General features: G+C 41.1%; 1 protein-coding gene across 1 annotated transcript in view; it reads right to left on the reverse strand.

Moving 5' to 3' along the window:
• Positions 1 to 12487, reverse strand: part of RTEL1 (regulator of telomere elongation helicase 1) — a 44666-nt gene that overhangs the window by 6376 nt on the left and 25803 nt on the right. Inside the window, exons 26-33 of the mRNA XM_031058036.1 lie at positions 11436 to 11589; positions 9692 to 9846; positions 7559 to 7654; positions 6239 to 6446; positions 4901 to 5038; positions 4097 to 4213; positions 2175 to 2417; positions 591 to 761 (exon numbers count right to left, since the gene is read on the reverse strand). Coding sequence (XP_030913896.1) covers positions 591 to 761; positions 2175 to 2417; positions 4097 to 4213; positions 4901 to 5038; positions 6239 to 6446; positions 7559 to 7654; positions 9692 to 9846; positions 11436 to 11589 — 1282 coding nt within the window. The remainder of the gene's footprint in view (positions 1 to 590; positions 762 to 2174; positions 2418 to 4096; positions 4214 to 4900; positions 5039 to 6238; positions 6447 to 7558; positions 7655 to 9691; positions 9847 to 11435; positions 11590 to 12487) is intronic.

Below are 12487 nucleotides of genomic sequence, written 5' to 3' on the forward strand. Positions count from 1 at the left end.
CACTTGGATGTAAAATTTCTGCCATCACCCCTAACACACTTCACAGTTTAAACATGGCAGAACTATAACTAATTTCTTTCTTATTTCCTTGCACTTCCCCATCTCATGTTACCTTTTATCTTACTCCTGTTTGAGTGCGGTTTTTTTAACCCAATGTAGAGATAACAAATGACTTTGATTCTCTTTGACAGGACTCAGGCAGGGAGGCCCTAGCCCAGGAGAGGGACTTTTCACAGGGGTGGGGAGTGATAGGACAAGGGCAAATGGCCTTAAACTAAAGGAGAGCAGGTTTAGATTAGAGATTAGGGGGAAATTCTTCCTTGTGAGGGTGGTGAGGCCCTGGCATAGGGTGCCCAGAGAAGCTGTGGCTGCCCCATTCCTGGAAGTTTTCATGGCCAGGTTGGACAGGGCTCAGAGCAGCCTGGTCTATGGAAGGTGTCCCTGTCCATGGCAGGGGGTGGAACTGGATGAGGTTTAAGGTCTCTTCCAACTCAAGCCAGCCTGTGATTCTATGGTTGCGAGGCTGTTGAGCCCTACCCATCATAATAATAAGTAAGATTCTAAACTTTTGACAACTGCTCATTCCCTACCTTGTATGTGGCTGATTGCTTTTGTGCAGCCCTCCAAGCTCTGGGGTTTCCTTTCAGTTTGCTCCAACTGTTGCAACTGCTTCTCTCCATCACCACAGACCATTCCAGTCAAACCCTTGCACAGCTCTCTGAACTGCTCTTTGTGGTGAGGACGCACGAACATGTAAAACCCTGGCCCAAAGAAAATGCAGTCAAATGCATAAGAAAACCAGTGCCTGACCATGGAAAACTCCTTGCTTTGGAGGGGAGAAATTCTTTGGAAGCTGAATAATATCAGTCAGATTCCTCAGAGTATATTCAGCTTGGTGAAACACTTGATGCTTTTGTGATTTTTATATTTACGGGGCTTTCCTTGCCAGAAGGCAGATGAGTATTTAGTATTGAAAATAATCCCAATTTGTCTTGAAATTCTTCCACTCTCTACAGCTCAGAATAAACACCCACCCCAGCACTTCACCTGAGAAGTGATCTAAGAACACAATATCCAAAGAGACCCTCAGGAAGGAAATTTCTTGTTACTGTTTGGTTGACAAGGATTCACAACACACATACAGAAATTCTAGAAAACCCCAATTATGATTTACTGCCAAGCACAGACAATTCTACCACAAGGTCCTCTGAGGTCAAAACATTTGCTCAGTAGAGACGGTGACTGTGAAAGAGAGCTCAGGGGGAGGTTATGACTCACACAGCTCATTTTCTCCCACTCTCCACTTTGCCAAGACTAATCTAACTTAACAGTTACCTAATACACCAGGATAAGGGTATGCTCTCACAACTTGCAGACTATGGTACCTATTCAAGGCCAGTGGAATATTTATTGTTATCTGCTAAAGATAACAAAGAAAATTCCATCAGCATTTCCCAGCATACAACGAATGCATCATTTCCAGCAGAAGAGTCATCTTAGAGACATGGGAGAAGGTGGAACTGAGGTGTCACATCACACAAGATATCACCATTGAGGCAGTCAGGATCAGCATATAATGCCTCTTCTTCTTCTTCCAAACAATTAAGTCCAATTTCAAATTTTAAAAACCTGTAGCTCCCTAAACTCTTCCATCACTAAACCCATGAAAGGAAAATAAAACAAAACAAACCACTTCTGAGAAAATAAATTATATCACAGCTCCAGAAATATTTTCAGCTGAAGCTCTGTAAAAGAATAGTAAATCAAAAGCCTAACTGCTTATCCTGAAACCTGGAAGTGATCTAAGAACTTAGCACCAGTACAGCAATCACTGGTCATGGGAATAAAATTGGGTCAGTTCAATAGTCAGCACTGCCCTTTCTAAAGAGCAATTGCAGTAATTGAGGAGAAAAAACAGTTAGGTGGCATGAAGGTTAGGACTGGAATTACTGAGGTGTTGTGTAGTTTTTAATGGACAATTTCTACCTGAGCAGACAGAGATAACATTTCATAACCTTGACATGTTTTGCTCTCTGAATGGCATTCACTGAACCCATTGTTCCAGCTGCTCTGCTGATCTGAGTAGCTAAACCAAAAGGTGAGACCTCACATAAGACCACAGCACCCACATTTTCCTTTCAAATAAATAAGAGTGATTTTAAAAAAACCCTTACTTTGTAGGAGATGAAAGTCCTGTGGCCTCTCAGTGGTGAGGGCTGCTATCACTGACACCATGGCATCGTAATTATCTGTCTTCTTGTAAGCCAGCAGAGCCTCATAGAACTGGCTGTAGCTGCTTTTGTCCAAAGCCCTCTGCACATCACTGAGATAGGCAGTCCTGAGGGCCTGGTGATGCTCTCTCCTGGAGCTTGGAGCCTTTTCAGCCTCTTTCCTTGGAGCTGCATTGGCATTCTGCCCTGGGAGACAAAGAACGCGTGAGCAGGGCTTGAGGAACAAACAGGTCACTCCATCATAACCACTTTTCACTCCATTTGGAGGGAATTCCTGAACTATTTCAAAGTGGTGAAGCCAACCCCACCTGCCCAGACCTGCTCCTGGAAATGGCAACAGAGCAAAATTATTCTGGGGATCACTTTTAGCATCTTCTGGAGCTCCTTGATAATTTTAAATGGAGACATGTGTCAGAAGGTCGCGAGGGAATGAGGGTAAACAGATGGGTAAACCAACTCTGCTGGCCTGAAATAGGTAATTTTAAAGTTCAGATTTCTCACCCCTTAATAATAAGAGCAGACAAGGGGTGGGATGTGTGTTTCCTAACAGGAAAACTATGTCCAAAAATACTATCTGACCTGAAACAACACTCAAGAGAGCACAAGAGCCATGTAGGAGGTCTGCAAAAGATAGAAGCAGCTTGGAACATTCTGCTAAATGCCAAGTGTACTTTATTTACAATATTATTCTCTGATTTCTGGTATGTTTTAGAGAAAAATGTTCTGGTTTGCATATCACAGGCATGCAGATATGGATGAAGGATATGATAAGAAATTTATTTAAATTAACCTGCCATATATTTTGGTATCTGGATCTTTAAAAGTCCTTTATTGGATGATAAAGATAATTAGGTTTCAAAACACAGGCTTCATTAAATTTGGTGGAAGTGAAAAAATTGAGTGTGCATTTTATAAGCAGTATTTATTGCATATCCTAGAGCTTTCTTATATTTGCACAGAGGCATTCTCTTCTTAAGGAGGCATAGAAATAACACATCCATTTACTCCTATTATTTTCTCAATTACTTTTTGTGGAAACAAATTTCTGTGAAACCATTCTAATGATTTCAGGACAAGATAATTACTAAAGATTCTGCTTTATTCAAATATCCTCAAAATAGAAAAGAAAATGGGAAAACAAATATAAAGAAACAGTATAGCTTCACACATTAGAAGTATTTAAAGCCTTCCAGGAAATTGGCTTGTTTTTTTAAAGAAAGGATTAGCATTTGACTATTCTTTGTCCTCTAAAGAAAGACTTCTAAGCTGTCCAATGATCCTACTCATTTCCTTGTGAGAAACACAAAAAATTCCCAGCTGTTCTCAGGAAAACCCATAATTAAATAAATGAGCCCATGAACTTGAAGGTAAATAGTGGACAGAGTGAGATTAGAGGGATGCACACAGAGATTACATTTAGTACTCTCTGTTTCTGCAGAAAAAGCCAGGCTGTCCACAGAGGGAGTGTACACATTACACCAAGAACAAAATGAAACAGTTTCTACATACCTGAATTCATACTGACGTAATCTTAACTCACACTCCTTAAATGGCTCCCTTTCATGGACCCTGGACAAACAGGAAGCCCAGCAGACCCAACCCCCACTTTTCCCAGCTCAGCCTCTAGTACAAGTGTCTGGCTTCAGCTGGTTTCTTTTCACGTGCACCTTGATTTAATTTATTGACTTTCGTGTTTTGGTTTGCACAATCCTTGCTGAAAATTCCGAATTATCACCCCTCCCACCTAGAGAGGGGGAGCCACTGTGCTAGGCAAGCATAAAGGACATTGGTTTGCCCTAGGAGAACTTCCAGTCAATGATGAAATAAAACAGAATAGACTGTTTTTTATTAAACATGGAGGGTACCTGCACTATTGAGTCCTGTTGTCAAGTGGGATACTCCTTGGTTCAGGTGGAGCCCAGGGTTCAGCTGAGCACACGAGGCCTTGGAGAATGTACTTTTCTGCTGGCTCTGTTTTTCTTCTGTTAAACGAAACCAGTCCATTAACAGTGAATTTAGGGAAGAATGAACATGGAATGGTGCATTTCAATGTATGCCATCCTGTGCTGAAAACATCTGAGCAACCCACAGAAGCTGTGGCTGCCCCATCCCTGGAAGTGTCCAAGGCCAGGTTGGATGGGGCTTGGAGCACCCTGGGATAGTGGAAGGTGTCCCTGCCCATGGCAGGGGGTGGAACTGGTTGAGTTTTAAAGTCCCTTTCAACCCAAACCAGTCTGGGATTCCACATAGATTTATTTCTCTGATGATGAGCTAACGCCCCACTTTTTCAGAACTTTACTGCTCCAGGATTTCACAGATTTGACAAATTCTGTAAGGACACAATCACCCTCTATTCACAATTCTGCTGGCACTATGTGGGCAACAAAACAGTCACACACAATGTTGTTTAATTCCCCACAGTAAGCGATTTTAGCAGATCAGTAAAATCCCCTTTTGAAACAAAATGACATCGTTATCAACTCTGCAGTAACCAATGCTCAGGCACCTGCACAGCTCAAGGGAAGGCAAGAGGACCATAGAGAGCAGAGACTTAGCTCAGCATTGATTAAATTGAACTTCCTTGAATTTCTACATCTCACATCCTGCTCTATGACTGGGTGAACAAGGACATTTGTCCTTCAAATGCTAGAACTCAACCAAACTCTCACCCATTCTCTTGGCCAGGATCTCCCTCTCCTCCCGTGGGAGGCTGTGCTCAGGTTTGTAGCCACAGCCCAACCCAGTCAAATTGCAGCACGCTTCATCAAACTGCTTTTTATGCTGGGGTCGAACAAACTGGTAAAAATCTTGCATCAGAGAGAAGGAAAAGGGGGGAAAAAAGAAAGAAAGGAAAAAAAAATCAATCCACAACAGGCAATAAATACTACCAAAAGCTACAACAGCGGAACTTCAAGGTTAGATAAAAAGGTGCACCTAAATAAATTAAAATCTAAATGCTTTCATCTAATATTTATACAATAAGCACACTTACAAATTACAAAAAGGTCAGCTATCATGCAAACACTGAGCAATATTATCACCAGTAGGTAAAACCTCATTTTTTCACGGAAAATATAGAGTAACTCACCCCTCAGTGAAACAGCCCTTGAGGTGCCTCAGAAACCTCAGATCCAAGTAACTGCTAGGCTGATACTTCAAATAACTGATGAACTGTTAACTTTACACCTCATGTTACTTACTACCCACAAAATGCTGGCCAACCAGAACCCTAAACATTAAAACAACTTTAGGTTTCAGGTGCCTGACAGTTTCCAAAACTAGATTTAGACCTTGATTTGATGATCAAATATTTTCTTACTTATGTAGATCATAGCAAATTGGAAAACCAAGTGACTGAGCTTCCTATTCTTTAACCTTAGAATTTCCCTGAAACTATAAATAAATGCATAACTATGCATTTATTATTTCAGTTGATGAAAAAGTCACAGAAAAATCTGTCCTTTTGTTCACAACCTGAGACGGAAAGGAAAAATTACACAGAAACTACTGTTAAACTAGAATAAATCTTGGTGGGAATTTGGCTCCTGTCAGTACAGTTGTTAAAAAGCAATAAAAAACCCCACCAATGCAGTAAGTATCCACATTTGCCCAGATCCCTTGTTTTATACTCACAATTATTTGACAGAAAATTTCTCTCTATATTCTATTTACTGCTTTAGCACTGAACTCCTATGAAGGCATCTCTCCAACTCACACAATCACACTCTTGATCTCCAAACTACCAGGAATAAGTCACTGTACTTTTAGAGAAGGCTTAAAATAACACAAACTTCCACGGAATATGATTTTCTTCAAGTGAAGATATGAGCTAACTCATGATAATCAGATTGATGAAAATCTTCTGTTTTATCTGGGAATATAAAGTGATTAATCATCTTAATTGAGTTGTACTTCATATCTAAAACATTTCTGAAGTACTCAAGCCTGTTTAAAGATGACAGTCACATCTACAAATACACCAGAGATGACAAACACTCTGAAAGTACCTCGCAGCAAGACGTGCTTTTCTTCATCCTCTACAAAGAGGGAGCTCATCTGGGACAGCATGGCATGGAAGTCATCTGTCTTCTTGTACTGCTGCAGAGCCTTGGAGAAGAGCTCATAGTTCTGCTGGCTCAGGGTGTCCTTCACTGTGGCGATGTAAAACGTGGCCCGTGCCTTCTTGGGCTCCGCCGGCTCCGCTCTGCGCTCCTGCTGCAAGGCAGGAAACGCCCCGCATTAATAAAAAGCAGCACGTGAGGGGTTAATAAAGGTGGAGCAAGTTAGTTTACAATGCCAACAGCACACAGCATAATGAAAGGAATCCTAGAATAACTGTGGTTGGAAAAGTCCTCTGAAGTCATCCAGTCCAATGGCCCAGCGAGCAGCACCACTCTCTCCACTAAAGCATGGATGTTTCCACCTAACGGGGTGTAGTTATTGGCAGTCACCCCCATCTTTCATCTTGCCCACTGCCAAAACAGATAGCTTCAAGAAAAATTCCTAGAGGAGGCAGCCAAGTATCATTGCACAATTCTATTCTTAGGAGAAGGGTTAACAAAATGACATCTATTCCAAAGCTGGAGGCTGAGCTGACTCATAGTGACATCAGATAGCAACAAACTGCAAACACAACCTTTCGCATGAACCTGTTCTCTTCCTTCTGTCTTCTCTTGGATATTATCGGCTTTGGGATCAGTTTCGTTTGCCAGGTGCTTGGCAGATTGTCAGACAGGGAATATCCAGTTAGGACAGCACCTTGGACAACTACTAGCACTCACATCACCCAGGGATTCTCCTGAATTTATTGTAACTTAAGCAATTAGCTGCATAATGAGTTAACTGGATTTGGAGACAGGACAAAACATTAATGCACAGCTGAAGAGCTAACACACAACCATGACCCACCTCATGGGGCTAATATGTGATCCCTTACACCAAACTGGTCAGTTCAACCATTTGAGGCTCTATCAGAGCAGCTGGACTTGCTGATCATTGTAGGTCCCTGCCAACTGAACTATTCCATTTTTATCAAAAAGAGTGAAATCATCCACCACCCCAGTCAAATTGTTCACAAAGCAATCAGTGTCAGAAAACAACTCTTTTCACCTACCACCCTATGTGGACCTGTGCTTGATTTGGTTTGGGATGTCTGGATTTGGGAAAGAGCACAACAAATAGCTTTCAGATGTGCACAGATAAATATTTACAATTTGGAGAAAAAACACTTGTTCTAGCATCACTTATCTGTCTGCCTGGAAATTTCCAATTCAAATTAAAGCAATCTATAAATCAAAGGGATGGCACAGACACAGGGAAACACATACTGTATTGCTGACTAGCTTTATTTTCTTCCTTCCTCCTTTCTGCTCATCTGTTAATCTCTTCTCATACTGAAGGGAAAGCGTGGACAGACGATGTGCCTGTCAAGATGAAAAGAAAGTAAGTAAGATACAAAAAATGCTTTTCAGAGTTACTGCACATTTTATGTAGGTATTTCCAGCAGTAAAACCTGGTAACCCAGATTGTGACACCATTCAAGAAAGGGAAACAAGTCAACCTAAATTATTGTAATAGAGCCTGGGCACATACCCGTTTCTAGAGGGTAGAAATTTACTGGACAACTCACAGAGACCAAACTAGAAGAAATTAAAGACAAAGTTGGTCTTGAGGGTGCAAATTCCTGGCTAAGCAAAGCTGGACTCACAGCAGACTGTTCCAGAGCAGCCTGAGAGTGTACACAGACTGTGTGTAACCAGTGGTTCACACTCCCCTTCACTTTCCTGCCTGGAATTCCCTGTATGTAACGGAGTGAAGAATTGGAATATAAGCAGCAAGTCAAATATTTATGATACATGCGGTAAATCAGAAAAATTATCAAAACCATCTTTTTAGTCCCATGTTGTGTAAAGGCAGCACATTGAAAAGCATGATTCAGCAGAAATAAGGCTTCCTAGACACGAGCTGTAACTCACAAAGAAATCTGACTATGGGGAAGTGTTATTACTTAAATGGATTGAGAAATTATTATTTGTATTGTGAATTTTTGAGATGGCAAAGCAAATTCTTTCAGAATGAGAGCAGCTAAACTTTCATTATTTAGGGATCAAGAGTGCAGTGTAACTTTGATTAAAGGAAAAATGATAACACAGATAATATGCTGTATTGCGAGGACAGGAAACGACACCAACCCCATCCTCAGTCCAAATCCAGTGCTCAGTGAAAGACTCAGAGTGAAAGCTGGCTGCCTGAGAGCCACTGCCTGTCTCATGACTACACTCACCAGACTGCTGAGATCAGGTCACCAACTTGGGAGCAGCACAGGGTGACCCCAGAGCTCTCCACAGGCCTCAGACAAGCAGCAATGCCAAATACACAAATAGGCCAAATACACAAATAGGCCAAATACACAAATAGGAAGTGGACCTGAGCAATTGTCAAGCTATTGGGTTTATCAGCTTACCTAACTCCAGGAAATGCTGAGCTCTGCCAAAAGCACTGCAGCTGTGTTAGGAATATTCTGTAGCTGAGTTACCAAAGTCCCTGGAATTGTGCCAGGCTTTCCAAAGAATAGATTTTGGTGTCAATGTCATGGCCACCCAATGGGTGACAGAGCCCATTTCCCACTTGGCTGCACACATGTTAAATATTTGGTGCCCTTTGTACATTCCCTCTGATCTGTATGTGTCTCCATTCATGTCCTTGGGCCTACTCAGATATCCCCCAGACACTCCTACATTTACACGTTTTACCTCAGGCATTCTTCCCCTGAGGAAAGTACTTAAGAATGCTGCAATAGGCATTGCTGAATGGGTCTGCAAGCCAGCAGTAAAATACTCCAGCCAAGTAAAGGCAGTCACCTCTCCAACTACTGCAAACAGGGATTTTGGGAAAGCAAGAACACAGCTTAATCACTGATGTATCAAAAATACCAATCCAAGAGGAAAGAAAATTAACAGCACAGAAGCAGCTTTGTTGATCTTGTGATAGAGGATTTTTGATTCAGATAAAATATTCCACAAGTCAGCAACATTCTTTCTCTGGGGCAAATCAAAGATTTTCATCTGTAAATGCAATTTCTAATCCATAAACCCTCTTGCACTCTTTTTTGAATTCAATATCTGGTCGCATACCAAGTGCTGACACAGAGTCCACCCAGGACAAATCATGTAGCTACAAACCTCTTCTCTGAGAGCTCCTTGCTCCTCAGAAAGTGTGGTTAACTTCCAGGAATCTCTGGTCAGCAGCCTTGGAGCACAGAACAAGCACATACCTGTTGATCATCTACTTGAAAGTGGCAAGGAAACCCTTTGATTAATTTAGTTACGAGAACTTGCAGTTAGTGGTGCTGATTACAGTGAGCTTTTCTCGATAGAGGATTGAGCTGGTTCCCTGGATGCCAAAATCATTTTGCTTTAGAGCCTGCAATTTTTACTTATAAGGAAGTATTTTGCCATTACCTTTTCCTCTCCTTGCAAATCAGTTTCCTCCTCTGCATCTTCACTGCTCTTCTCACTGCGCTCCAAGGCATCCAAGAGCCCAACACATTTTCTTCGGGGTGAGACAAACTCTTGTTCATATTCCACACACAGGCTGGGTGCTCCATCTCCATTTACTGCCATCACAGCACAACACAGCAGACAAATTCACACTCCACATTCTCTCCTACGTTTTCTTTAATTTAGTGATAGCTCTCCATCTTACAAAGCGACCCACAAATATGTGCTGATGAATTAAATAATCTTCCACCTCTTGCAAAATTGCATTATATAATTTAGTAAGAAGACTGCTTTTATACATCACTTCCAAAATTGCTCAAGTATTTGTTACCACAACCTGGCACACTGCTCTCAAACTTTTCCTCAAGTCACTTAACCCCAAAATGGTGTAGGATCAATGGGAAAAAGTCTTACTGCAGCAGCTGTGTTCAATTATTTTAGATTTATGGATTTTCCCAAAACTGAGTTCCAGAGTTTTTAAGAGATTTTGGTACAAACCATGATTTATTACTTTCAAACAGAGCAAGTTTTTTTAAAGCCTACAATTCTTATAGTATTAATACCATAAGACAGTTACCAAGATCCCAAATTACATAGTCTCACTAATCAGAATCCAGGTTTCAAACATAAGAATTTTGTCAAATTAGTATCAGCTTGATATTTCTGTAAGGCATTACCTTCAAAATGTATTTCCACTACTTGATAGAATTACTCCAACAGTCAGTTACTAAGGAAAGTCACTATTTTGATAAGAATGGGAGTATATTATGATCAGTATGACTACAGGGGAGTTTGACGTTACAGCTGATGCAATGCAACTGAAAATCTCCATTAAACAGGAAATGCAGCTTCCTCCCTTCACCTCCAGCCACACATTCCAGCCCATCCTTTGAGATGGATCTGGCAGTCAAGTGTATGAAAGGTAAATAAACTGGTTCAGCAAAGCTCAGCTGTTCACTCTGCAACTGCACAAAAAATGAACTCAAATCAATAAAGGAGCAAAAAGCACACAGTTGGAAACTGAGAGGGGGAAAAAAGTGGTGGCCAAAGTAATCCCTTTTAACAATAACCAGCAATCACACTGGCTGTTACCAGGCTTTTTAAAGCCTTACCTATCAGTAACAAAACTGGCTTAAATACAATGTGAACTCGCCCTCACTCATAACTGATTAGGAACCATAGCTTTAAACAAACTTCACTGCTCTGTTCCAAACCAGCAAGCAGTCTAGAGTGCTGACAGAATATCTGACATGAGATATGCTTTATTATTTAGCTTGATTCTTTAGCATTCTACCCACAAAATTTTAAAAATGGTTTTGTTCCCATGTTCTTTTTGTTTTCTTAGATTACTGAGTAAGAGCCATCTACACAACAGAATGGAATGAGGACATATGGAAGCCAGTGCTAGGCAGAAAGAGACTTCCAGGTCTTATTTTCCAAACTATCTGTGATACTCCACCAAAAACTCCTCCTTCTCTGTGGGACAATTTTGCCAGCCGCATCTGCCTCTTCTCTCTGCAATTTTCTCTGCAGTTGTAACTGTTTTCCTCCATTTTCTAATGCTTAACTGTGTCCCTTCTGACCAGACTTCTACATCACTCTTTGAGCTCTCCTTGCTTTCTCTCCCAGTTTCTAGCCTCTTGATCCTCCTTGTCATGGTTCAGCTTAAAACAAAAAGGTGCATCTGTGAGGACCCAAACATTACCTTTCCTTTTCCTCTTCAAACTTGGAACATGGTCATCCAGGTTTTTGGCTTTTTGCAGGGAGAGGACCTGCTCAGATGAAGTAGATGGTGCTGCATTGCTTTCACTTAGGGAACCAGCATGTCCAGGAGGGCACTGAGGCAGGGGTGGGGGCATCTGCAAGCAGTTTAAAAAGTGTTACAATAGGCAAAGGCCACTTTTCTACTCCATCTGTGACCAAAAATCTCAGCAACAATCCAAAGACATCTCCTTTTCCCCAAATAACCATTGGCAGAAAGACTTTTACACATTCTGGGTTTATGGGCTTTTGATAAAAAGGATCAAACAGCTGAAGTGCAGCAAGTGCACTCTAAGTGACCTGGTACCAGAAAAAGGATCATGACCTGCTAAAGAAAATCAGCTCCTAATGCTATGCCTGCAAAAACAGCTCCTTCTGACAAAGCACATCGGGTTGTGTTTTTGATTTACCATGAAACTGTCACTCATAATCAGAAAAGATCATCAAGTCCTGCAGCATCATTCATATGTAACTAATCAGCCTGAACAACTAATTTAGCCTTGTAGTTGGCTAAAGCATCTTCCAGGAAGCTGTTCAAGTCTGTAAATGAAATTTTTAAGTGCTTATTTTAATCTTAACCTCCGTTTTGGAAGCAAAGAATTTCCCATTCTGGCTTCCAGCCCATTTCTTGCTATGACTTTCTCCAGTGAATTAGGAAGCCTTTTTACAATATTACTTTTTAAATCAAGGAATTATTACAGACAACATCAGCTTCCTAATGCTAATAGAGAAGCTGTTTTAGTAAAGATGACCCAGTGTTGAACTGCAATAACAACTGATGGTTTGTATTACTCCTTATTACTAGTCAGCTTCAATTTAAATTTTAGGGTGTGATCCTTCCACACACATAAACTCTCCCTGAGACAGAAAGCCTCTGGATGCCAATATCAGTTCCAGGATTTGCATATCAGCCAATAGAGACAAGTTTATTTAGGAGGAGCTGGAAGAGGAAGTTATTTTTGTGATGTAACCTAATGAGTTGCCTAGCATAAGAAC

This window comes from Geospiza fortis, unplaced genomic scaffold (assembly GCF_000277835.1).
Source record: "Geospiza fortis unplaced genomic scaffold, GeoFor_1.0 scaffold188, whole genome shotgun sequence".
Lineage (NCBI taxonomy): Eukaryota > Metazoa > Chordata > Aves > Passeriformes > Thraupidae > Geospiza > Geospiza fortis.